This window comes from Vipera berus (genome assembly GCF_964194415.1).
Source record: "Vipera berus genome assembly, chromosome: 10".
In the NCBI taxonomy this organism is placed as follows: Eukaryota; Metazoa; Chordata; class Lepidosauria; order Squamata; family Viperidae; genus Vipera; species Vipera berus.
Window position 1 is genome coordinate 4600926 of NC_138213.1, and position 27760 is coordinate 4628685.

General features: G+C 42.1%; 2 protein-coding genes across 10 annotated transcripts in view; both read right to left on the minus strand.

The window, feature by feature from the left end:
• Positions 1-58: 58 nt before the first annotated feature.
• RBL2 (RB transcriptional corepressor like 2) lies at positions 59-19101 on the minus strand. Of its 2 annotated transcripts, none has more exons than XM_081335952.1 (22): positions 18740-19101; positions 14525-14655; positions 13662-13862; positions 12827-12891; positions 11108-11236; positions 10321-10481; positions 10159-10223; positions 9782-9968; positions 9046-9212; positions 8538-8647; positions 8125-8228; positions 6814-6951; positions 6277-6441; positions 5999-6110; positions 5271-5549; positions 4738-5006; positions 3825-4001; positions 3655-3726; positions 2788-2890; positions 1751-1956; positions 1087-1251; positions 59-539 (listed from the first exon to the last, which is right to left on the minus strand). In XM_081335952.1, exons 1-22 carry the CDS (start codon positions 19046-19048, stop codon positions 369-371), a joined length of 3486 nt encoding a protein of 1161 aa, XP_081192078.1. In that variant the 5' UTR covers positions 19049-19101; the 3' UTR covers positions 59-368. The 2 variants fall into 2 exon arrangements, with proteins under 2 accessions (XP_081192078.1, XP_081192077.1); XM_081335951.1 differs by having other exon boundaries at positions 9782-9998.
• A 1407-nt stretch (positions 19102-20508) lies between these two features.
• Positions 20509-27760, minus strand: part of CHD9 (chromodomain helicase DNA binding protein 9) — a 48884-nt gene continuing 41632 nt past the window's right edge. For 5 of the 8 annotated variants that reach the window (XM_081335751.1, XM_081335749.1, XM_081335755.1 and 2 more), the window contains 6 exons: positions 27351-27519; positions 26099-26238; positions 25504-25725; positions 24905-25033; positions 24373-24477; positions 20509-24015 (listed from right to left, as the gene is read on the minus strand). In XM_081335751.1, the coding sequence (XP_081191877.1) occupies positions 23143-24015; positions 24373-24477; positions 24905-25033; positions 25504-25725; positions 26099-26238; positions 27351-27519 (1638 nt within the window). In that variant the 3' untranslated portion in view covers positions 20509-23142. The remainder of the gene's footprint in view (positions 24016-24372; positions 24478-24904; positions 25034-25503; positions 25726-26098; positions 26239-27350; positions 27520-27760) is intronic. The other 3 variants (XM_081335752.1, XM_081335750.1, XM_081335753.1) reach the window with 2 other exon arrangements.

Below are 27760 nucleotides of genomic sequence, written 5' to 3' on the forward strand. Positions count from 1 at the left end.
GGTCTTCCAGTTCTGAGTTTAAAACCAACCCCTTCTACCAAATAAATTAAAAAGGATGTAAACAGCATCCATCAATGCTTTATGGGATACATCCAAGCAAAGCTGGTGTGACTCGCAGTGTGACTGGCAGGAAATCCTCCTCCTTCTCAAACTTTCCGATTGTCTTTGAGCAGAAGACGTCAGTGGTATATATTATATATATAAGCAGAAGATTCCTCTTTTTTGATGTCAGGAGCATCAGATTTTTTTTAAAAAAGTACTTCATTTCTGCCCCCAAAGTGCCTTGGAGATGTGGAAATCACAGCTTCTACTATTACTGGTCAAAGCCTCGATAGCAATAAAAAAAAAATCTCGGTGAGTCTTTGACATCAGTGAGAGCCCCTGTCGTTTGCCACATCTTGCAACCTTCTCAGAAGCGCTGTGTGGTTTTCCGGGCACATGCGCTTGGCTGGTGATTCCGCCCCCTCCTCTAAGACGATGCCCCTCTTTTTTGTGGAGGTCTCGCCAGTTCTAATCATGCTGTTAATCTCTTCAAGTCTCTGAAACATGCAACGAGCAAGAAAAACTGGTCATTTTCCTCCCCATTCTCCTGAAAATCCAGCTGCAAATAACAATCTCCTCGTCGCTCATTTAAGCCTCTGACATCGTGTTGAACTTCAGTACTTGTAATCCCCGTTAAGCAACATGGCTGAGGTTGCTTCAGGTCCCTACTCTGTAAATTAATATTTCAAGATTACATCTCAAATCCCCACAGTTCAAATAATACCGTTTTTGTCTCAATCATTGGACTCATTTCTAAAGAGGCTCCAATCAACACTCACCTTGACAAATACAGCTTTGGAAAAATATTAAATACTTGAATAATACGATTGAGAAACAAAACTTTGCATTTTGTCTTCCAAATATTTTCTGTGTGTCATATAAATAATGACATTCATTGGCAATCTAGTCAGCCATAAATATTTAAAAAGAAAAAGGATATAGTTTGCTAAATCATGTAGTTACTGATTTATTAAAACGACATATAAGATTTCGAAACAGTTAATGGGTAATAGCACCACTGAGTGATCAAATGGCAGCTCTTACCTTAGATGGGCTGCTGCTAAAATAGTAGAATATTTTCTCACGCCGAGAGGTTGCACATTCATTTTTGTGGGGGGAAATGTAAATTGGGTGGTTTTGAGACAGTTGGATTCTGCGTGGAGAGCCACTTCTCACAAACGGATATGGAGACAACGGAGGAACATCAGTCTGATGCAAACAGCAATAAAATGTGTGTACAGTTAACAAGCAAGCACAAAAAGAGAGAGAGCGGAATGCATTTGGCAACTTAAAAGCACCACAACACATCCTCTTGATTTTTATATTAATGGCCCTGAGCAATTTGGATATTCTATAGTAGGAGAACCGTAACAAGTTTTCAGAGTTATCAGTTTTAAAAATTTAGCCTACAGGACACAAGAATCCCGTGTCAAATACAAGACGGTTCCATTTTTTTGTAAAGGCAGATGATTTGGCTTTATTCATCTTTAAGATTTATTTGCAACACTTAGGTTTAAGAGAATCCTTTTAATTTCCAGTTTCTGCCCAGATCACAAGTCAATATGCACATGCCCAAAAATAAGTGGTTGGTTTTTTTTAAAAAAAGCAAAATATTATAATGGCAGGACAACCTGAGTAACTCCAGTTGTTAATCAGACAAGTAGTAGCTTAGCTATTGCCAAGAAGGAAGGCAAAAAGGGCTACTCACTCCATTGGCTGAGGAGTACTTCAGGGCAAAGTCTTTGATCCGGTCTGTGTAGACATTATTATAAAACTGAATCAGGTCTCCACGCTCCTCTTCCTCAGTGTCACTGCTGGCTCCCGTGAGTCGTGTGGGGGTAGGAGGGGCGCTGCTAGGCTGCGGGACAGGCAGGGTGCTACTCGACCTCATGACTGGGCTGGAATCTCGGCTTGCTGCAAAGACAGATCGAAATGCACCGAGTCAGTTTTATGAAACCACTGTTTATTCCAGCCTTTTTTTCTCTTTTTGTCTAGCATTTAAGGCACCAGGTGAGAAAGTGGTAAGACTCTTAAGTCTTTGGGCCAATCTCCAGAAGTTTGGGAGTTCTACTCCCTCCCTAGCTATGAAAGCCAGCTGGGTGACTTTGGGCCAATCACTAGCCGAGTTCTTGTCCCCCTTAGGCATGAAATCTGGCCAGGTGACTTTGGCCAATCACCGGGAGATTGTGAATTCTAGTCCAGCCTTAGGCATGAAAGCAGGCTTGGTGCCTTTGGGCCAGTCAACCTCTCTCAGTCCAACTCCCTCACAGGGTTGTTGCGGTGGAGAAAATAGGAGGGAGGGGTGTGGGATACGTTCGCCAGGCGGTATTTGGAAAAATAATAAAGGCGGGATACAAAGAAAGAAATGAACAAGAAGTATTCTTCTTTCTTAAAAAATATCTTGCAGGGATTTATCGTCTTTCTGCTAACTCTTCCGTCAGCGATGTCCTGATGAGGCTGGGCTCCCTTTTGCTCGCCGCCTTTGTCTGAAATGGATGTGCTGTGTTCCCGAAAGCTCAGCAAACAAGGCCCCTTTTTCCAAATGTACTTTTGAGATAACATCTGTAACCCAGGAACTGAGGTGTTTTGACTTAAGCACTAAATCCACACTTGATATACCATCTTGGGCCACAAAACTGTTACACTGTTTAGCCAGGTACAAAGTCTGATGAGTATCTTGCCAGAATTTTTCACCCAGGTTCGCTTATTGCTCCTTCTAGTGTTCTACTAACTACATTCGCTTACTTCGGTCCTTATTTTTCTCCACCGGGGAAGTCTGTGGATTGTTGGTCTCGCTGGTGCCAGAATTCCTTCGTCTTCTGCCTTTAATCAACACACTACGGTACACCTTAAAAAAAAAAGAAAAGAAAAAAGGCAAAATTATTTCAGAAGAGAAAATGGCCTCGCTGGATAAAAAATAAGCTTTCCACGGGAGGGTTGTTCTTGGGATACTTTTCAAGGACAGCGCCAAGCCCCGCTAGATGGAACCCCTGCAAGTCTAAGTGGCACCACCAATCTGAGATGCCTTGCAGGATCCTTTTACGGAAGGCTCTTTTTTCATTAGGTAGGACATATCTGAAGGGACGCGGTGGCTCAGTGGGTTAGGACGCTGAGCTTGTCGATCAGAAGGTCGGCAGTTTGGTGGGTTGAATCCCGAGTGCCACGTAGCAGAGTGAGCGCCTGTTACTCGTCCCAGCTTCTGCCAACCTAGCAGTTCGAAAGCACGTCAAAATGCAAGTAGAAAAATAGGGACCACTCCGGTGGGAAGGTAACAGTGTTCTGTGCGCCTTTGGCGTCTAGTCATGCTGGCCACATGACCACGGAGATGTCCTCGGACAAGCGCTGGCTCTTCAGCTTTGAAACGGAGATGAGCACCGGCCCCTAGAGTCAGAAACGACTAGCACGCCTGTGCGGGGGAACCTTTACCTTTAGGACATATCTGACCTCCTTTTAACAGAACTGGGTGCTAATCTTGAACACTATGCCAATATTTGGAATTTTCTGCCTTAAGGCTGAAAGTACTTGGACTGAAACAGCTGACTGAAGAAGGAAACAAAATCAGTAAAACCACTGGATGCAGCATGAATACAGGAACAAAGAAAACGTTCTCACGTGGCTTTTGGCCTGTGGCTGCATACGGTAGTGGCGCATGATGTTCTGAAACGACGTGTCTTCCTTTGTAACCTGGAGTGCAAAGGCATCCATTAGCTGGCACGTCAGCACTTTAGTTAGCGCTAGATATTTTTTACCTGACAAGTTAAATGGGATTTGCGAAGCTTTACCTTGGCAATGACATAAATGGCACACATTAACAGCTGATCTAGATGTCGGTCCATCATGAGCTCCGCGCATTGCACCAGTGAAAATTCAAAGCAGGTCCAGATTTTCTTCCTTAGCTCATCGGAAATATCCAGCCTGATGCAGAGATCCCGCAAACGAACACTTGCCAAATAAAACACCTGTTGAAGCCAGGAAATACTGTCAGAGCCAGAAGACATAACTATTCATTCGTAGAACAATGTTTTTCACCTCGGAGTGAAAAAGGAAATTATGAAAACGCTTCACAGAAGTTCAGCATTCAAGAAGAGACAAGGAGATGAGTTTTCCTGGGAAAACATCATAAAGTGACATGTCCTTTGATTTATTTTTACCAGTACAAGAGAATATTTGCAGCTCAGATTGAACTGTGGGGTCCTTGGTGCTCTCAGAGCTTGGTTGCTTCCTTGCAGACGTTTTATGACCAAACTAGGTAACATCATCAGGGCTCGAAGGGAATTGGGGTTGGAGGAGGAGGAGGAGGACTGTGGGGTCCTTCGTGCTCTCCAAGCTTGGTTGTTTCCCTGCAGACATTTCATGACCAAACTAGGTAACATCATCATTATGTTGGTGGGCATGGTCTTGGTGGTTCCTTGATTGGGCTTAAGGTATTTATTTTTATTTATTATTTTACTACCTCAACTTTATTGTATTTCATAAATAACTCAAGGCGGCAAACCTACTTAATCCTCCTTCCTCTTCCTCTTCTCCCCACAGCAACAACCCTGTGAGGTGGGTTGGGCCAAGAGAGAGTGAGTAGCCCAAAGCCACCCAGCTGGCTTTTATGCCTCAGGCAGGACTAGAACTCACCGTCTCCTGGTTTCTAGGCCAGCACCTGAACCACTAGAGCAAATGGTCTCTTTTCCAGGGGCGATATACCTTTCTAAAGAAGAGGGAGAGCGAGCCGGCTTTTCGGCACCGGCTGCCACTGCTGCTGATCTGCTGCTTTTGCCGCCGTTCTCCAGGATGGGCAGCCTGCTGGAGCTGGCCTTGCAACTGAAGGGTGGCGCCGGTCATCTGTTGAGAACTCAGCGTGCCCGCCAGGGCCTGCGCACTGAGAGGCGGGATGGAACTGGTCAGGGATTGAGCCTGTCCACCCACGACCTGGACCGGAATGAAGGTTATGCTGCCATTTTCATTGGCAATGCCTGACAAAAGAAGTGGTTAAAATACATACATATATATATATATATATATATATATATATATATATATATATATATATATATATATATAGAGAGAGAGAGAGAGAGAGAGAGAGAGAAGGAACAGATTAGCTGATTGGTATTTCCCCCCTTTGGACAGGAAAACTCCCCAACTTATTTTACATTGGAAGATTAGATGTCTCGGGGGTCCTCCCTTAGCCACCAGCTCTACCGTGGCTGAAGGAGCCGTGCATCGCTCCGGCTCACCTTGCACTGGTATGGTAACCGTCTGCCCGTTATTGGCAGTCACGGTGGCGGTTGCCACGGTTACCAAAGTCTGTCCAGGCACCGGAGTGACAGGGATGGTTTCAGAGGAGACGTTCTGTACAGGCAGGGTGCTGATCACAGGCGGCTGACAGAGCCTCACAGGGGTCCGGGGGGGCTCCCCGGGAGCGTCGCTGTTGTCGACAAACAGCCTCCTCCTAGTCGGATTGCTGGTGGGAGAGCCGTACCGTTCGTGGAGGGGGGCTGGAGAAAAGGAAACGCCTGCAGAGGTTGCAAAAGGAAAGATGCCACAACATCAAAAAGATGGGTGGTGTTTTTTGTTTTTTTACAGGTGGGCCTCACTTAATAATCGCTTGTTTTACAGCTATTCAAATTCAAATTACAGTGACCATGGAACAGCTACTCCCCCCCCCTTTCAGCCGCCCCCCCCAGGTGGTCCTCGGGCCGCATGTCAAGGAAGCCAGTTGAGGACCTCTTGATATATATATTAGGGCCACGTAGGTGCCTCGATTTACAACTGTGAGGATTCACAACTGTAATCTGGGGCTCAGTTGTAAGTCAAGGACTACCTGTATTAATAATGCACATTTTTCTCAAAACAGGATAATTTTAAAGATAAGCTTGTCATGTTTCTACACATTGGGATTCAACCTTCAGAATTTGCCATTTCGGCTCCGCTGCTTCTCTTGTGTCAATCTGGAAAGGCTTACCTTTTCCCTGTGTTCCACTTTCAGCGCGAACTTCACTTAATCTCCTCGGAGTTAAAGGGGAACCGGCCATGCTGTTCCCATTCGATCTTTCAAAATATTGAGGTGGCATTACCTGAAAGCGCAAAATATTTTGTCATGATATTATAGGTATTTAGTTAGGTATTGCTGCCTAAGAATTCCCACTGCTCCAAGTCTTTTGGACATTTCTAGTTTTTGGTTTTTTTTTAAATCTTTGTACTAGTGACAAAGAAGCCAAAGAAAAGAACCTTGTCTTTTACCTCTTCACAGGTAGGAACTTTATTTTCATTTTCTTTTATTTTGTCCCAGAGCGGAGATTCCATTTTCCACGCCAGACTCTCCAAAATCTGTTCTTCAATGTGATTGAGATGCTTAACCACCTCCCTGGAAAGGCCGTCTTCTGCTCTGATTAGGATCTCTATCACCTGATCAATATATCAAGTCAAATCTTTATTATGGACAAGGATCAGCATGAGGATGCCAGTCAATTAAAAAGCAGAGAAAATACACCAGTCCAAGAGCCATCGTTAGAAAAAGCTGCAAGAAAGAAATGCACAAAAAAGACAAGGGAATGTAAAAGAAAAGGCCTGAACGTTAGATGGTTATAGGGTTAATATTTTCCCTGACCGTTAGTAGACCAGGTAGCATGTCTATAGGCAGTATGAAATAAACTCATCGTAAACTCCATCCTGGCTCCTGATTTCTTGCGCCGGACTTATGCCCCTCTGTTTCCACTGCCTGTGCCTTCCACAGCAATTACGCTAATTTGCTAAGGGCACTCGACTCAAAGGATTTACCTTATAAAATTGGAAGGCAGGAACCTCAAATACATCCGTGATGAATGGGAAACAATCCACTGCCTTGTAGGAGTAAATAATTATTTCAAGGCAGCAGGCCATGAGAGACTTGTGAAAGACATCGTGCTCCAAGATGGCCTAGAAAAAGAGGACAATTTCAGTACAAAAATCAAGATATTTCTTGCTTGCTAACATCACTGTGTGACTAAATCGCCAAGCATAGAGAGTTTTAAAATGCACGTGCAATGCTATCCGTCCACTAAGAAATGTCTACAAAGCGGCCTTAAGTGGAAGGGGACAATGAAAAGGCTTAGTAAAATGTCCTGATTACATATTATGGTGTTCTAAACCTTCTGATGATCAGGGTGGAACTTTTCCAAGTTTCTTTTTCTGCATGTTTTTCAGCTGTGGGCTCCTCTGCTTTTATCTGATGGTTCCCTAAGCAGAATCTCTTACTCTCATCTCCATCACAGTTGGTTAAACTCTCTACATGGGGCTGCCCTTGAGGACCACTCGGAGGCTTCAGCTGGTGCAGAATGCGGCCGCACGAGTAGTGATGGGGGTTTCCCGATACTCCCATGTAACACCTCTACTCCGCGAGCTGCATTGGCTTCCGGTTGCCCTCCGGGTGAGATTCAAGGTGCTGGTGATGACCTATAAAGCCCTACATGGCTTGGGTCCGGGATATCTGAGGGAACACCTGCTGCCGGCATCAAGCTCCCTTCGTCCAGTGCGCTCCCACAGGGAGGGTCTTCTCAGGGTGCCGCTGGTAAAAGATTGCCGGCGGACGACACCCAGGGATAGGGCCTTCTCAGTGGGTGCGCCTGCCCTTTGGAACCAGCTGCCAGTGGAGCTTAGGACTGCCCCCGACCTCCGTTCATTCCGCTGGGACCTGAAGATCTGGCTCTTCGAGCTCTCTGGCCCAAATTTTAACTGGTTTTTTTTTACTTTTTCAGGGACTGTTGTAATTATTTTTAATTGTTTTTAACTTTTGTATTTCTTGTTTTAAACACCCTGTAAACCGCCTTGAGTCCTGCGGGAAAGGGCGGTATATAAATCCAATAAAATAAAATAAAATAAAATAAATAAATAAGTGGCCCTCTCGACACTAACCCTTTGTCAAATTATTGTGTTCGTTGATTTTTCTGTGGAAAGCAGTGGATAAACTGAAGGCTCAATGCATTAAATTGGTGTAGTTAGGTATCAGATTCTGGGCAGTTTTGCATCTTAACTCAGGTGTTCTATGTTGTATTTTCCTGTAGATTCTTTGTTTAAAGAGAACATTTATGCAAATCACTGGACAATACGTACAGATAAGTCAGCTTCCTCCAGTCTTCTCTTTTCCTGTTTTATGACAGATTCCAAAACCTTATAATAAAGGACCTCAGCGAGACGGAAGTGTTTACCAACAAGATCTGAAATAATTGTGTAATATAAAATAAGCACTGTTTTCCCATAATAAAACAAAACAGAATTCCTATTATACATTATATCTCTCTCACACACATATATATAGGAAGCTGCCCAGAGTTACTCTTTGGTAAGGTGGGTGGCCAAATGTAATAAATTATAATAAATGATAATTCTTATACTGTCCTTAGATGTAAGAATATACCAAGCAAAAATGTTAAACTAAATACTTAATTTAATTCTAAATCTGGAGTCTTTTTGGGAACACAAAACATAGCAAAAGCGCTTTTACAGATAGTAGATCACATCCTCACCTTTGGAGAAATTCCCAGACTCTCCACAAGAGGGCGCCTTTTGTAAATAAACTTCATACATTTCTTTCACTCTATTAGCAATTGACAGAGAAGGATCCTTGGAACACGCCCTGTCAACGAAGAAGTGAATTACGTAGATTTGCCATTTTTGAAAGCAAATTGTCTTTGTGTGTAGTTTTATACGGGAGGTTTTTAAAAAGAATGGCATTATATTATCCAAGCACTTATCACAAAAAGAAACTGAAACCTGTGCTTAAAGTGTCGAAGGTTTAACTTCATAGGATGACGCATTCTTCACAAAATTGATTTGTTTATTATGCACTGAACAACTCTAGAGAATAGATGCCACTTTGGGTTGTTTTTTTAAAAAAGCACATAGAATCACAGGGAATTCTTAAAAGAGTGCCACTTCACCAGCTGAAGCCTGAGAAATTTCAGCCAACTGCCCAAATTTGAACCATCCTATAGCCAGCGATTTGCAAAGTGCATGGAGGGCGATTCTACCGACCTCAGAATTTGCTCCAGATTCTCACTAGGGGCGTTCTTCAGCCCTGCCAACATTGTGTGAAGCCGTGTCAAGCAGTGGGTCGCGATGGAAATGGGGCTCAAGTAAGGATCGCTATCCTTGATGTATTTTCGGCCAGTAAGAGGCGTAGATATTCTAAAAGATTTTGTCTGATCAAAAGATACAAAGATGAAAGATGTTTCAAGAAAGCTCCTGTACTTTCAACCAAAATTTGGATTCAGAAAATCACCTACATTAACTCCAACAAGGCTTATTCCTGGTTATTGCCTTCTTAGGACTGAAATCTGCCTCTTCTTCTAACCCAATAGTCTCCCTATTAATATATTTATACAGAAACAATGCCCCTATAAATTAAACTTTGAGGGGTCTCTTAGCCGTTTTCCTGCAGACATTTCATTACCCAACTAGGTAACAACAATACGATGATACCTAGTTTGGGTAATGAAACCTTTGAGAGAAAACCAACAATCTGAGAGCACCAAGGACTCGTCATTTCAACCCTGAGCTACAAAGATTTTCCTTTACTGGTAATTAAACTTTAAATTTTAATAACCTACATTTAGAATATTGAATGTCAACAGATAAACAACTTCCTTGGAATAAGTGAGCTTTTTCATTTTGTCCCCTTGGATGGGACCTAGATTCTGTGTTGGATGAAACTTGAAATAAGGCTGAGCATCATGGAGTTAACTTCAAACCAGACCGTGTTTATACTCACCCGTTCAAAGTGCTCCTGCAGGTTATATTTCATTTGTACCCTTTCGGCTGTTTCCATCTCCGAAGCTGTGTTTAAACATCTTCGCAAGGTTCCAATTTCCTCGTCTGCATCTTCTCCAAGAAAGATCCGCTCATCTAGATTTCCAACTGACAATATGTATTCCTCATAGGCTTTGTTGATAGCCTTACTGGAATGAAGAATGGAAGAAAGCCGAGGGCTGATCGGAGTATAAATGTTTGCAAACAATTGCTAAAAGCTTTCATAAAGTTACGAAACCCAATGGCAAGAGACTGAGAGTTATAGAAGCTATAGACTAGTGGATCCTTTGTACCCAGAAAATCCTGAAATTACTAGTATCGTTGTTTTATGGTACTTACAAGTTTTCTGTAAAGTTTCCAGGATCCAAAAAACCTGTCAGGTTCTCCTCTTTTCCCTTTAGAATCTACAAAAAGGAAGGAAGGAAGGAATTGAAGTTAACCATAAATAATGGAGCTGTAGCGATTCTGAAGGTCGGTTAGAATTGTTATCCAATGACATACCTTTTTCTCAAAGAGTTTTTTCACATAGGGCTTCCAAAAATGTTCTTTTATTCCCTTGGCTTCCAAAACCAAGCCATCGTGCAAGGAGCAGAGTTTTTCAATGATGCATGGGGCTTCAGACGAGAGCTTAAAATCCTTACTGTGAAAATCTTCAGGCAGCCCTTTGTAATGGTTAAAGTGGGAAGGGGATGAGAGAAAGTGAATTGGGAAAGAAAAAAAAACCCCAACCCACACACAATCAATTTCCTGTTGTATGTAAGATCTGTTGTTCTTTTAAAAATATGAAAAACTGGTCAAGGAGAGAAGCAACCTGGAATTAAGGAGAAACTTCCTGACAGTGAGGACAATCAACCAGTGGAACAGCTTTGCCTCCAGAAATCGTGGGCGCTGCATCACTGCAGATTTTTAAGAGGAGAGTAGACAATCACCTGTCTGAGATGGTGTAGGTTCTCCTGCTTGAGCAGGGGGCTGGACTAGAAGACCTCCAAGGTCCCTTCCAGCTCTATTCTATCCTGCCCTGCCCTGCCCTATCGTATTCTTTCTTCAATTTTCATTAGGTCAATTTTGTTTTCTCTTAAGTCTGAATACGAATAATTTTGCTCTATGGCATTCTACAATTTTCTATGATAAACTTTTAATAAATGACTGGATAACACAAGAAAGCAAATGGGCGAACCCTTTAGCACAATATTTATACAACATTTTGCTAACCACATTTTAAGGTTTAAGTTCATTAAAAATAAATAATACTTGGGGAGCAGCATAATAAAAAGGTAATTAAATTTACCCTTAAAACTTGGATTCAGAATCTCCTTACGGTTAGGGCACTGCAAAGAATTCCCATAGACTAGATCAAGGACGCACAGTAAGAGATGGTATGAATTTACCAAATCATCACTGATCATAGGGAAATTGCCTGTGAGAGTCAATATGGAAACACATTATAGTATTCAGCAGAAATTGGTTTTTTATCTAAACTAATAAATTTGCATACCACAGATGCACATTTTTTAACAATAACCAGATGAAATCTTGAGAGCGTATGCTTACAAAAATCAAAATTAAATCAATTCTTTAGTTTGTGGTTTGTTTGAAACCTGTTGTAAAAATATATTAAAATGCTAGGATGAGTATTATGATGCAATGCACAAATACTGTTATGCGCTGACCTCGATAGAGGGGAAAGCAGTAATACGGTAAATTTGAACAAAGCCATATTCTGTAACAATTCTTTTCTTTTAGCATCAGAAGCTTGAAATGAAGTCTTTCACTTCTTAAGTGAGCCTGTTTCCATTCAAAATAAGTAGTCAAACTAGAGTATCACATCTATTTAATACTGGTTTCAAACAGCGTGGGTTCTAAGTTTAGGCAAGCTGAAGATAATGATATATTATTTAAAAGGGGAAAGAAGAATACAGAATTGATCGTCAACACTGCTAAAAACTGGTTTATGGGATGTTACTGGTTGTCCTACCGTGTGCCTTCGTGGAAAAAGCAGGCAAAGCATCTGCAGATTTTCCAAGCAGAAAAAAGGAACCTGTGATATCTTCCTTTAAGCTAGAAAGCCTGTCACTCAAACAAGCCCAAACTTGCCCTTTGAAGTGTGGTTGCTACGATAAAGAGAGCACTTCCCCCAACTAAAGAAACAGAAACAAATTGAGCCCGTGTGTATCACATTTTGAATTCCTGGGCTTACAAGCAGCATAAGTCACTTTTCTCATGTTAAGGCACTGCTTATTTATAAGGTGGGCTTGTGCTGTTTTTGTGTTGTGTTGCATTCACAGGAAAAAAAAAGTTAGTTCTACGCTTCTCACTGACAAGAAACCTCTACAGTAAATTTTTGCGTGGGTGTATGCCTTCAAGTCAGTGCCGGCTTCTGGCAGCCTCTTTAATATTACTGGGATTTCTTTCTTAACTGAGGGAAAGGATTTTTCTAACTGTCCATTGATGCGTTGTGTTTCACCCAATTGGAACATCATATTTTACTGGTAGTAACTTTAACAAAACCTTATTTAAGTGTTTCCCCCCCACCCCAAAGATATTTAAATAAAAAGCTTGAAATTGTAGAGAGATGTTTTTCATGCTTAAAACCTCTAGGAAACTGCTTTGCAGCATTGTGTGACGTGCTTCTTTTCTAATACTTACCACTACAAACTTAGGAAAAAGTCTGCAGAATATTTATTTTGCATACAAAGGCATGTAAAGTGTAAGTTTGTCAACGTAACAATTTGCAACGGGTATAAAGCCTGTTCTATAAAATCATAGAAACATTTTATACCAAAGAAATTTCATGCTGATAATAAAAATAAAACTGATGCGCTCGTTTAACACTAAAAGGATTTTTTACTAATTTATCAAATCTATGTATCTGTCCTATTCCAAAAGATGTTTTATTCCAATCTTTTTGAAAGCAAGGCAGAAAAATAATGGGCTGGTTGCTACCCTGCATCAGAGCAAATGCATTACTGTTCTTACATTCTGATTAATGGGGAAAAAACATTCTTACCTTTTGCATAAACAAAAAGCACCCAGCAAAACTGGAAAACTTCAGAGACAGTGCAAGGTTGTCTCCTTTTTAGAAATGTAGCCATGAAAAAGAAAGAAGTGTATTATGTTTCAATTATCTAATAAAACATTTCAAAATGTACACCCCAGAAGATGCTTATATACATTCGGGCTGGACCACGGAAGTGGCATACATACACATTTCCTCTTTAATCTGAGAGCCTGGAACCTTTAGGCTAAAAAAAAATGAACTATTTGTGCAGATATTGTAGCTCTTGCATTTATTAAATAAAGCAATAGTAATAGGCCATTAATGAGCATGTAGTCATCAGTTACAAGCCTAGTGGAGTAACAGCAGAGTGATCAACGGAAATACAAACTAGCACAGATTAATTCAGCAAGGACATTTCCTAAGGAAACAGTTATAAAGGAGACAAACTATGAATTGCAATATAGTGCAAATACCCCAAATCAGAAAGAAATGAAACAAAGTCTTAAAACTATAATGTTTGGAATATGTCAAGGAAACATATGTTACAGGTGGTCCTCCACTTATGACCTATGACTCTGGAATTACGGTCATAAATCATAGAGGTCCTTAAGCTAGAACACCCACACACTCTTGGCTCTGCCCATTGTGGTGGTTACAAAGAGTATGGAGTGCTTAAGGGGTGGGGGGGGCCCTGGGTTGCTGCATGAATGGCCATAAGTCGAGAGGTATCTGCACTTTCAATCAGTCTGGAGTAGTTAATAAAGACTAAGAACTCGCTTGTGCTCAAAGAATAAGAACTGAAATCTCCTCAGTGGAATCTGGAGTGATCAACTTGAACACCTACCTTTGTTTTCTCCCTCTCTGCTGTCGTGGTTGGTCATCTTGAGGGTACTTGAAAATGTCCTGAAAAATGGGTTCATACTTCTTAAAAATTACAGCAGAAACTGTAAAGTTTCTTTCTAATCTCGTGGTACGTTCTCTGAACTGGGAGGGTAGGTCTGCCATATCTTCCCATTTCTTCATCTTGTTAAAAAATTCTATCAAACTGAAGACATTGGCAATTATCAGAAATTTAAACTTAAGAAATGTTTACATTCCAAAACATTTTGTAGAACATCGATTCTAATTTATCTGTCTCCCCATGTCTATTACTTCTGGAGAACAAGAATAAGGGTAGAGATAGTCCTCGACTTCCAACAGATCAGTTAGTGACCGTTTGAAATAATAGTACTGAAAAAAGTGAGTTATGACCATTTTTCATACTTACGACCGTTGCAGCATCCCCATGGTCATGTGATCAAAAGTCAGACGCTTGGCAACTGACTCATACTTATGACGGTTGCCGTGTCCCGGGACCATGTGATCCCCTTTTGTGACCTTCTGAGAAGCAAAGTCAATGGAGAAGCCAATGAATCACTGCAGTGATTCACTTAACAACAGTGGCAAGAAAGATCATAAAATGGGGCAAGATTCACTTAACAAATGTCTCACTTAGCAACAGAAATATTGGGCTCAATTGCAGTCGTAAGTCGAGGACTATCTGTATGCGATTAAGATGCTCTCTAACCATCAGGAAGTATCTCTTAAGGTATGACAAGATTTCACTAGTAACCATAGCAATTTACACGTTAAAATCAAAATATAATGTTCTGCAGCAGACTTTCTAAACTGGACAATCTCAGCACTTCATAGCATTTTAGAAGTTACCTTTGTCCTGAACAGCGTAGTATCCTGATTAAAGACACATAATTTCCTTCAACAGTCCCTCTGCTAACTGTTGGGACGGCTTTCCTGCAAGCCACATATAACGAACATGCTAACCAGTGCAGATCATTTCCCTGTTAATTGAAAACAGTAAAATAAGTTCACCCATCTCCGAAATCATACAATTGCAAGAAATTTGTTCCTGGCTGGGAATTAGCTATGTAAGCTAATTAGTTAGCTACTAACTTAGGTATTATGAACATTTTTAAAAAGTTTGCTCAGTTTAAAACAGTTATCATGTTCTATTCTATTGGAAGAAGAAGCTGATCCAAGGAAACAAGTGATTAACATCTTGGCTCTGCATAAACTGGAGCAGGACTTTGTGACCTCCAGTTTACATATTCAGAAAGGATTTACAAGGCTCACATTCACATGTGTCTAGATTACTTTTGCAACAAGCAATCTGATTTAAATCTGTTCCAATAGAACTAATAGCCACTGGATTTCTCTAAACTCTACAATTATATTTCAAAGGAAATATTTATCCCTTTGAATTTTATGATTGCTTAAGTATAGGCTTTTTTGTTTAAAATGTTTTTCCAGCATGTAGTGCGTTATTACTCTCTTACCACTGAAAATGTCTACGCTATATCAAAATAACTTCAGGTTCAGAATAATAAGTCTGGATTAATTAACAATGTACTAAACTAAAAACAGTATACAGGTAGTTCTCGAGTTATGACAACTGAGCCCAAAATTTATGTTGCTAAGTGAAACCATTTGTTAACTGAGTTTTGCCCCATTTTACAACTTTTCTTGTCACAGTTGTTAAGTGAATCATTGTGTTAGTTAAGTTAGTAACCAGGTTGTTAAGTCAATGGCTTCCCCATTGATTTTGCTGGTCAGAAAGTCGCCAAAGGGGGTCATGTGACCCCGGGACACTAAGACTGTCATAAATATGAACCAGTTGCTAAGCATCTGAATTTTGATCATGTGATCATGGAGATGCTGCCACAGTCATAGGTGCGAAAAATGGTCCTAAGCCACTTTATTCAGTGACTTTGAACAGTCACTATATGAACTGTTTTAAGTCGAGGACTACCTGTATATTCTATGAGACACAGATGGAGATTTCAAGAAGGTTACAGAATGATAGGCCATGAATTCAGGCAGCCATTCCTGCTGGTAAATTGCAGTGGAAATTCAGCCAACTCAATTCAATTCAAAAAACAAAGCATTCACACTAGTCTACCAAGAAATGTATTACTTTTAGTTTGTTTATCAAGTGGCCAAATATATAGATCTATTTACCAAACAATACTATAATTTAATCATGATACATATCCTGTCAGCCTAATTCACCAAGCAGAAATAAAAAAAAACCTTGTCTTTCATATAGATTCAATATTTAATTAGGCAAAAACAGGCAACCAGCTTATTTCTGATCAGGTGCATCTTTTGGCAATTTAAAAAATTAAATACTATATTTAAAATTACAGTATTCTGAACACATAACTGCAGACTATGTGCCTCCACAACTGAGTGCACGAATGATGTATAACTGATTTGTAACTATACCAAAGCTGTTACGTAAGCTTTAAACCCTCAGGCTAAAATCCATCATTCTCACTGCTCACTGATTACATGTTTTTTATACATCCTTCTTTCAGCACTGAAGGCCTTTTATTTTGTTCATTACTCTTGTCTCTTCGATGCTTTACTACTGTCTATCAGATGTATTGGTGGTACAATTTGCTAAAGGGAGCATTTATTTATTTCAATTTACAATAAATGATATGATTTAAGCAACATCTCCGAGAACATAATAATAAAACTCATAAAAATAAAACAAATCCAGGTGGATCAATCATCCCCTTGAGATGCAACACGACCAACTCCAGACATCCTAGGAGTTCTAGCCCCGCCGTAGCTATCAAAGCCAGTCAGATGACTTTGGCTAGTCACCAGGAGACTAGGAGTTCTAGTTCCACCTCAGGCAGGAAACCCAGCCAGGTGACTTTGGGCCAATCACCAGGAGACTGGGAGTTCTAGCTCCGCCTTAGCTAGCAAAGCCAGCCGGGTGACTTTGGGAAAATCACCAGGAGACTGGGAGTTCTAGCTCCGCCTTAGCTAGCAAAGCCAGCCGGGTGACTTTGGGCCAATCACCAGGAGACTGGGAGTTCTAGCTCTGCCTTAGCTAGCAAAGCCAGCCGGGTGACTTTTGCTAGTCACCAGGAGACTAGGAGTTCTAGTTCCACCTCAGGCAGGAAACCCAGCCAGGTGACTCTGGGCCAATCACCAGGAGACTGGGAGTTCTAGCTCCACCTTAGCTAGCAAAGCAAGCCGGGTGATTTTGGGCCAATCACCAGGAGACTGGGAGTTCTAGCTCCGCCTTAGCTAGCAAAGCCAGCCGGGTGACTTTGGGCCAATCACCAGGAGACTGGGAGTTCTAGCTCCGCCTTAGCTAGCAAAGCCAGCCGGGTGACTTTGGGCCAATCACCAGGAGACTGGGAGTTCTAGCTCCGCCTTAGCTAGCAAAGCCAGCCGGGTGACTTTTGCTAGTCACCAGGAGACTAGGAGTTCTAGTTCCACCTCAGGCAGGAAACCCAGCCAGGTGACTCTGGGCCAATCACCAGGAGACTGGGAGTTCTAGCTCCACCATAGCTAGCAAAGCAAGCCGGGTGATTTTGGGCCAATCACCAGGAGACTGGGAGTTCTAGCTCCGCCTTAGCTAGCAAAGCCAGCCGGGTGACTTTGGGCCAATCACCAGGAGACTGGGAGTTCTAGCTCCGCCTTAGCTAGCAAAGCCAGCCGGGTGACTTTTGCTAGTCACCAGGAGACTAGGAGTTCTAGTTCCACCTCAGGCAGGAAACCCAGCCAGGTGACTCTGGGCCAATCACCAGGAGACTGGGAGTTCTAGCTCCACCTTAGCTAGCAAAGCAAGCCGGGTGATTTTGGGCCAATCACCAGGAGACTGGGAGTTCTAGCTCCGCCTTAGCTAGCAAAGCCAGCCGGGTGACTTTGGGCCAATCACCAGGAGACTGGGAGTTCTAGCTCCGCCTTAGCTAGCAAAGCCAGCCGGGTGACTTTGGGCCAATCACCAGGAGACTGGGAGTTCTAGCTCCGCCTTAGCTAGCAAAGCCAGCCGGGTGACTTTTGCTAGTCACCAGGAGACTAGGAGTTCTAGTTCCACCTCAGGCAGGAAACCCAGCCAGGTGACTCTGGGCCAATCACCAGGAGACTGGGAGTTCTAGCTCCACCATAGCTAGCAAAGCAAGCCGGGTGATTTTGGGCCAATCACCAGGAGACTGGGAGTTCTAGCTCCGCCTTAGCTAGCAAAGCCAGCCGGGTGACTTTGGGCCAATCACCAGGAGACTGGGAGTTCTAGCTCCGCCTTAGCTAGCAAAGCCAGCCGGGTGACTTTTGCTAGTCACCAGGAGACTAGGAGTTCTAGTTCCACCTCAGGCAGGAAACCCAGCCAGGTGACTCTGGGCCAATCACCAGGAGACTGGGAGTTCTAGCTCCACCTTAGCTAGCAAAGCAAGCCGGGTGATTTTGGGCCAATCACCAGGAGACTGGGAGTTCTAGCTCCGCCTTAGCTAGCAAAGCCAGCCGGGTGACTTTGGGCCAATCACCAGGAGACTGGGAGTTCTAGCTCCGCCTTAGCTAGCAAAGCCAGCCAGGTGACTTTGGGCCAATCACCAGGAGACTGGGAGTTCTAGCTCCGCCTTAGCTAGCAAAGCCAGCCGGGTGACTTTGGGCCAATCACCAGGAGACTGGGAGTTCTAGCTCCGCCTTAGCTAGCAAAGCCAGCCGGGTGACTTTGGGCCAATCACCAGGAGACTGGGAGTTCTAGCTCCGCCTTAGCTAGCAAAGCCAGCTGGGTGACTTTGGGCCAGTCCCTCTCTCTTTCTCTCTCTCTCTCTCTCTCAGCCCAACCCACCTCAAGGGATTGTTGTTGTGGGGAAAATAGGAAGAGGAAAGCGTGTTGGCTACGTTTGCTGCCTTGAGTTACTTGCAAAAGTAGTAAAGACAGGATAGAAGTAAATGAAATAAAACGCAATTTTGCCAGCCAATGGCAGGCGTTGCCTTGGAGGCATCCCGCAGGGCCCCCCTCCTCACCAGGAGGGAAGGGCGCTGCGAGGCTTTGCTGCCCCCTGGCGGCGGCGTTCCGTCGGCCAGCCCACCGCGCAGGCCCGGCCCCGCCCCTGGCCCCACCTCCAGGGTGTAGTTCCTCCTCATACTCTGGTAGCTGAGCCAGGCCTCGGCTCGGGCGCGCTCGTCCATGTTGAGGCTGCTGCACAGCTCCTCGTAACGCTGCCGGGTGGCTCGCTCCGCCTCGGCCGCCGCCGCCGCCTCCTCCTCCTCTTCCGCCTCCTCTTCTTCCTCCTCGGCCTTTTTTTCCTCAGCGTCGCGGGCAGCGGCGACGGCCAAGGCCGGCGCCTCCGCCTCAGTTGCGGGAGAGGCCGCGCAGACGGGAGCGCCCCCTCCGGCCGCGGCCTGGCCGCTCTCCTCGCCGCCCAGCATCACCTCTGAGGGGAAAAGGAGACGAGACAGGAGGATGGAGGGGAAGGGCTCGCGCGACCAGGCCCGCACTGCGCCTGCGCCGCGGCTTGTTTGTGCGCGTAGGGGCAGCTCGGTCTCTGCCTGCCTCGTTCGTCGCCTCCGCCGGCCCCGCCCCTCGCGGCGTCTCCCATTAGGTGGGAGGTGAGGCGTCCGAGCCAATCAGCGGGGTCCTGTGCAGTGGCGTTAGCTCTTCGAAGGCGGGGCGTGGGAGACTCCGGAGTCTCTTGTCGACCTTTCGGGTCGAGCCTGCTCTCGCGGGGAGTTCTGGGAGTTGAAGTCCACACGTTCGAAACGCTGCTCAATGTAGTTTATTTTATTTATTTATTTGATTTGATTTGTATACCGCCCTTCTCCCGAAGGACTCAGGGCGGTGAACAGGGACATAAATACCAAAATACCCAAAATACAGAAATTAAAAACAAATTAAACCCTAGTGCCCAAATACAGAAAATAAATTACATTAAAACAATAATTAAAACAAAACCCATCAGACCTGTTCAAGGATGCTTTGAAATAAAGCAGCGGGCTGGACTAGAAGGACCTCCCAGGTCCCTTCCAGCTGTTCCGTTCTGTTCTAAACACCTGGCTGCAAAACTTCATCGTGATTGAGTGTAACCTGCAAGGTTGGCTACACCTGCATCAAAAGCTGCTGGAATCTCAGGCCGTGCAGAACAAGGCTAAATCCACCCCACCCACCCACCCCCATGGCTGAAACGATGCTATTATATTTAGGCCTATTAAACGTTAAAAGTATTACTGATGATGTCCTCTACCTGGTGTACTGCTTTAATACAAAGATGGAGATATTTTGCCCCTATGGGATGCAGTCATGTAATGGACGGTACAGCTGCCTATTTATCTATCTACAGTAGGAAACTTACATGTTACATCTGTCTCGCCCTTCTTCTGAAATTATGCCCCAGGGGGGAGGTTTTGCATGAAAGGATCCTTGAGCAGCAGCATCATGTCCGCTGCAGTTTAATTTAATACAAGTGCTAAAGCTGCTTTTCCTAACGTGCAAGGTTCACTAAATGTTCAGTCTTCCAGATGTCCCTAACTTGGGAATTTTTCAGCCCCAGCGGATGTGGCCAATGGAAAGGGCAGTTATCCTGGGAGTTGTAAAATCTAGACATTAAGAGTAAAAAAAAAATCAGATGTTGCCCAACTGATTTTTATGATCACATAATTATTTTCAATATATTTCTGGAAGTTTTTAGCTAAGTGTTCCCTCTAGCTAAATCTCAAGTATGTAACTAGAAACTCACAGAACATACACATTTTGAAGTGACGTGTCATGAATTTGCAAACATGATTTGTCAAGAACCTCCTTCAAAATTAATGCAGAATTGTCTCATTGTCAATTTTTGTTGTGTGACAAGGTGTCACAAAAAGGTATTTTCAATGTAGTGAGACCAACATCGTGGGTTGTCAAAGAATATGTTTAATAAAAAATAATTAAACTTCCATTTGCTCTATAGAACATCATAGAAAGTAATTCAATAAATTACAAATAACTTTTAAGACGCTTGTTCAACTACAAGAAAGCAAATTCAGACTACACAAAACACAACTGGCAAATATTGCAAAATGTTCAAGAAAAAAAAAACAGGACTAAGACGGATCATGAAGCCTGAAACAAGGAATAGGAATACAAGGCAATAACAACTAAAGTTATTTTAGTCACTACCAACATACACTTCTTCACCATCCTGGATGTTTGTACTGAAATTTCAGTATTGTAATTCTAATGAAGATTCTTACAATTCGTTGTGCAGCCACACTTGCATATTGTTTTAGCTGACAAGAGTACGTATTTCTCTTCTTTCAACTGATATTGATTTAAAAACAATCTTTACTTCATATTCAAATCTGTACCAGCCATACTGCTGAAACTGTAAAATTGCCTTATTATAGATAAAGATCACTAGACTGGTAAGTAAATTCACTTCACCATAATTAGGAAAATACTTTATTTCATAAATTTATTAAAAATTATGCTTAGGGTTTTCTTTTGGGGGGGCAGGTATGTTGGGGGGATGGTACAAAGTGGTATTGTTGAAATACTCATTGACTAAGTCAACAATTGTGTTTGGAAAACTTTGGCTATATTGTGGATACATACAAGAAACAAAAGTGCTATATTACAAAGGGCAAAATATTAAATATGTAGTAATCATGATGAAAAATTGCTACCCCTTTCCTCGTGACATGTTTTGACTATTGCTAAGACACTGTATGAAGGACCAGACAAGTACTATTCTGAGGAGGAAATACAATAACCAGCACAATTCAAATGATACTTTTATAATTGTGTAAATTACATGTAATACTGCCTTCTACCCAAGGGAGTTACAATTTTGCATGTACAAATTTTATTTTTATTGATAAAGATTTGGTAAAAAAAACAACACAGTCTTGTTTACTGTACAAGCAAGCAAATAGAACCATATCAAAATACAGCTTTTGTTAAATTATTCCCTTTTGAAGAGGTTTGTCATTGACTATACTGCCGGTACGTTTTATCCATTCCATCAACATTTTTGCCTATTTTGGACCGCAAATGAGATTAACACAATCCCACACTTCATCTCAGTCAGTTCCACCATGTGGTGTGAATCTATGATTCTACCATGTCAGAGTAATAGCAGCTTCAGCAAAAAAATAATAATAATAAATCCTATCACACTTCAAATGTTAAGATTAATTCTACTAGTAAGATTCTAAGGATTTATATTAAAACAGACGCTTTTAAACACTGTTTATATCATGGTTCCATGGTATTCTTTCCTCACATTATAATTAAAAGTGCTTTAAAAGTTACAGGGCAACTCAGCATTATTAAAATTATCCAATATACCCTAAAACTTGATTTTGGGGGATATGTATATATACACACACACACGTACACACACACACGCACATATATATATATATATATCTGTATATGTGTGTGTATGTGTGTGTGTGTGTGTGTGTGTATATATATATATATATATATATATAAATCTGTAAAAGTGAGATATTTTTAAAATGTCTACATTTTCCCTTACCATTATGAACTAGTAACTACAAGAGGTTACATGACAAACACGAAATAGAAACCTGGACAAACAAAGCAAACAGTGTAACTTTGCAAGGATCTAATCCTTATATGTGAAGTATGCAGTGTTTAGTGTGGCACTTCTGAGTTATTTCAACATGTGGATACAGCTCCTCAACAACATGAATGCTGTAGATGGAGCGAAACTTAAAATCAGTACCCATGGTGCTGAAGACAGGAAAGGGATAATTTAAATAAAAGCTTTCCCTTTGCTAATAGGAAAAAGAGTGCAACTGGTAATGATAACTTCCCTTGCCAAATTTAACACACACAGGATGCTTTTTAAAAAGCGAAGCATATAGGAAAACAAGCAGAAAAATCAATGTAAACTTTCTAAACTAACTCAGCTGAGGTAACAAGTAGCCAATTTAATTGGCCGAATGGGAAACTTTTTATTTCAAACACAGTTGTACCTGAACTGGGAACATCAACAGTGCATTATAACACCAGATCATTTCCATACAATTAAAGCAATGGATGGTGATGTAGATTCTACAGCTTTCATGACATTCATTAGCTGCCCAAATTATTGCTGAGTTTTGATCTGTAAATTATAAGTGTCAAGGAGGCTGTAAAACTATATTCAGATTAAATCAATAATGCGCATAAAGAACTGTGTTCACCGCAAATATATTAAATATACAGCTCTTACTAAGCTTTCTTTTAAAAAAATTCCCCCCCACCCAAAATTATAATGCCTTTTCCTGTAATTTTTGTTTTTGTTTTTACACCATTGTGTATTTGATAGTACACAGAATTTCAGGAACTAAGGAACCTCAAGAAATATTACATGCAAAATGTTTTTTTTTTGAAAGCAGTTTGCACTCCTAAACAATACTGAAATGTTCGGTCAGTAAATTACTGATGCACTCACGCAACACTGTGTTATTTACAACAAAATAACGAAAGAACAAATTGAAAACCAGTTTATAATTTAAGTGCAGTCTGGGGGAAATCAGTCTTCATCGCTGGAGTCTGACTCCTCCTCCTCCTCTGAGGAGGAAGAGATACTGTCACAGCCGGAAGAAGCGTCTGCTTTCTCCGAAGCTTCGTCTGTGCTGTTTCCGTTGCGAGAGCTCGGCTCCGTTTCCCCCTTGCCGCCTTCTTCATCTGCAACCCTGGAATTCTCTTCTTTCTCTCCCAGAGGCTTGGTGAAGCCTGTGCCATGATTTTCACTGTTCTGTACATCAAAAATATTCGACTGGGACAAAGCTGGGATGTGGAGATTAAGGCCTGGCGTGAGAAGCATTCCTGGGTAAAGTATATTGGACAATAGTAAAGGGTTAAGAGCTAAGGAGCTGGCCGTGGTGCTGGCCGCCGAGGATGTCGAAGGAGAACCCGACACGGAGTTTTCTCCGCCATTATGTGCATGTGGGCTTTCTGTCCTCTCTCTCTTTCCATCCAGCTCTCTGGGGTCCTGTCCTTTCTTCTCCTCGGAAGCAGATTCAGTAGACTTGGTTAGGAGTCCTCGCATCCCTAGCAAATTTGGTAAACCAGCCATTCCTGAAAGCAACATGGGAAAGACAGCGGCCATGTTTTTCGCATCACCCGCTGTGTTCAGACCAGCAGAAATCCCCATTAAACCCGTGGTCACCTGTAACGACTGAAAATTTTGCAGGTTTTGCTGCAAGGCCTGCAGGGTTGAGAGATCCACCCCCGGGAGCAGCCCGTTGGTCAGCAAAGGGGTGACTGGGACGTTTGCTGCTGATGTAGCTGCAGCCGCTGCCTTGGCAATTTCGCTTTTAGGCCGTCTTCCTCTTCTGCTGACTTCTTCTCGAACGACGGGTCCTGTGAGAATACGGTCAAACATGCTTTCTGGAAGAAATCCCTGGTGGGAAGAGAAAAAATGAGTAATTTTATGCTGTGTAATTGTCTGCTCTGCATCACGATTCAGTGCAATTAAATGCAACACTACCATGAATTAAAACAAGCAACACTAAGCTAATACAAAGTCACATCTATTATCTCGGTAATCTTTGAGGAAAGTCAATGTCATTTCCATGTACTTCAATTTAAGACCTAAAAGCGCTTTTTATGTCTGTTTGTTGCTTTTGTCAGCAGACCAAGTGAGCCCCAGAATTTTTTTATCAAACTCCTAAAAAAAACCCCCAAAACCAAGGATTTACAATGCTTCCGTTAATCTTCTACTTTAGCTGCTGAAACACCTATTAATTATTATACTCACCGACTGCTTAACAACGTCTGCCCATTCAGGAGCTACACCATATTCAGAATTTTCTTTCAGGAATCTGCAGAGGTCTTTCAGAGGTGGAGCAAAGGCACCACCTACCTAAATCAGAAACAAGGAGGATATTTCTCAGTTTACTTGCATTACATACAGGGAGTCCTTGACTTACAACAGTCCATTTAGTGAGCGTTCGAAGTTACAACAGCACTGAAAAAAGTGATTTATGACCCTTTTTTCACACAACGGTTGCAGCATCCCGGCGACAAGTGATCACCTTCTGCTACCTTCTGACAAACAGTCAATGTGTAAACCAGACTCACTTACCAACTGCAGGGATTCACTTACCCACTGTGGCAAGAAAGGTCATAAAATGGAGCAAAACTCACTTAACAAATGTCTCACTTAGCAAAAGAAATTTGGGGGCTCAATTTTGGCCTAAGTCGAGGACTATCTATATTTAGTTGAACAAACAGCCTAACAACTATTTGTGGTCTATGGTAAAATAGTTACTCTAGCAAAGCTATATTACCTTTCTTGCATTTCTTCGGTTTATCAACTGAACACGTTCTTCCCCAGTAAGGCTATTGATGTCCAGTTTATTAGGATTGCGGCAACGGTGCCTTTTTTGTTTCGGTCTTCCTTCGTGAAGCTGCATTTTCTGTTATTCAAGATTTTTTTTTAAAAAAATAGTAATAAAAAAGAGTCACTAAATGCTCTTCAATCTGTTTTCAAGTATTTATGCAGCATAACATATTTGATATTTATTTTATTTTTATTTTATTACATTTATATACCGCCCTTTCCCGGAGGACTCAGGGCGGTTTACAGGGTAATTAAAAACCAAAAATACAAAAGTTAAAAACCAAGTTTAAAAAAGATTAAATTTATCCCTGTATAAATAAAACCCCAATTAAAATAAATTAATCCTCATAATCTTGCATTTCATAAGTTAAATAGTTCCAAACTAGGCAAAATCCAATTATGTCTATACATGCCCACAATTAAAAATCTACATTAAAAGATGTGACTCACACAGAAGGCAGGGTAAATTCTCAAGACCACCATCAGAGGTGCAAAAAAAAACCAAAACAACCCACTGTTTTCCATTACACCAATAAAACTACTCACAGGGATAAAGGCTCCTAAATCTTCGACGTAGTCAGGATGTTCATTAAGCCATTTTTCCAAATCTTTTCTCTTAGGGGCATCGTCACCCGCAAGCCTTGTGCCATCTTTTAAATTAATAACTGGAACGGGGCTTTCTGCATCACACAGGCCTTGCGATGGTGGAAATGGAAGAGGGGGCATTAGGCCTAGACCAACCTGAGGGGTACCAACACCATGACAAACCTGCAAGAAAATAGAAAGGTGCCTTGTGAGGAAAGGCAACTACTGTAATTACACATTCGGCTTTTAGTTCTGTAAAAAATCTCCTCTCTCTCTCTCTCTCTCTCTCACACACACACACACACACAGAGAGAGAGAGAGAGAGAGAGACAAACACCAAGTTGAGGATGAGGCTGGCTGAGGAATTCTGGGAATTGAAGTCCACAAGTCATAAAAGGGCCAAGTTTGAAGACCCCCGTTCTAAGGGTTAATGCCAAAATTAATATGACATATTAGTTTTGCTGCATATTACTAAATTCCTTCTTGTTGGCCTTATGATGCCAAAGCCCTCATTAATATTTCAATTTGCTTCAAATACCAGCCCAGATTTACTCACATGGTTAGGCGTTTTGCTTCTATTTAAAAATAAGATATCAACTCCTTCCACATTTTTTCTTCTTCCTCTCCTCTTTTTCACTGCAGGCTGATCACCGGCAATTACTCCATTTGCACAAGCTATCGACTGGTTAGAGGTTCCTAATGAAATTGAACATAAAATTATCAGCTGAAGAAACAACAACGATCAAACCTCTAGACAGAATCTAGGACAGCAACAATACGCCTTGGTCGGGCTCTACAATTGATTTGTCAAGTGGCTGCCTAAAATATAGAAATGTGAGTGTTGCATTTTTCTGCAAATTATTTTATCAGCCCAGCCTTTTCCCAGAGTGATCTGACTGCTGCAGGGCTACTAATGAAGCAAGACTATAAATCTAAAAGTTAAAATTAACGTTTTCAGAAATTACTTGTAGAATCAACTTTTTATTTTTCCAGTTGCTTTCTGGGGTGCCAGGCTTGGCATAACACTAAAAATAATAATATCTGACTAGCTGTTATGGGATAGATTGATTCAGTGCCTCTTATCCCTGGTTTTTATGGGGGGAGGGGGACATGGGAGGGTGGAGATACATGTCAACAATTTTAGCCACACGAAGGATTTTTTCATCACCGTCAATACTTGGCTGTCCTGGTGGTGTGGCTTCTATGCCAGCTATGTTACAAGCATGCTGACTCATATAGCGCTACGAACACTGGTAGTTACATCAAAAAAAGCAGCCAGTGCAGGAAAAAGTAACCTTGCTGTGACCCATTTTTAAAACTCGTAAGGAAGTACAAGGCAGAGAAAGAAAAGCTATTGCCTGGCCACATGAAAGAAGCTGAGAAAGTTCAAAGAAAGGTTAGCCCTGACACCAAAGTAGCACTGATAGGCACCGAGATAATAAACCCATTAGCTGGCTACATGTAACAACACTGGAGAGCCCATGACACCAGTCACCTCCACTTTGGCATTTTCTCTCTCTCTCTCTCCCTCTGTGTGTGTGTGTGTGTGTGTGTGTGTGTGTGTGTGTGTGTGTGTGTAAGAACATGCAGCACTTTATATTGCCTGAAACACTCTATGAAAAACCAGTGAATCTGTGGGACTTTCCAAAATGCTATGAAGTCTTTGAAGCTATCAGAGACTATGACTCAGCGGAGCTTTCTGAAGCGTCCCTTCCCCATCTGATAAAGCCATCCTATTAAACTACTGTAAAAATGGCAATAAAAAGTTACAGGCACCATTTCCTGCAATTTCCTGAGTTGGTCCTTACCCGACTCTGACAAAGACTTTGGAAAATTGGCAAGGCTCGTCTCTGAAGCATTCTGGAGCTCGTGTAGCCTGGCGAGGTACTGTTGCTGTCCTAATAGGCCATCTTCGCTTTCAAATGGCCTTTTCTGAGGAAGGCCCTGCTTCTGAAAAATTAATTTCAAACCACCTTCCTGTTAAGCAAATGTCAAGAGTTAGCCGATTTCCTTGGGAAGAAAAAAGGATTTTTCTCTGTTTAGGATTTACATGCAGAATTTCTTCCAGGCCCCTCCACATCCCCACAGGACAACACAGGTAGTCCTCGACTTAAAACTATTCGGTTTAGTGACCGTTCAAAGTTACAACATCACCGAAAAGACTTAGGACTGTTGCAGCCTCCTCAGGGTCGCGTGATCAAAATTCAGTCGCTTGGCT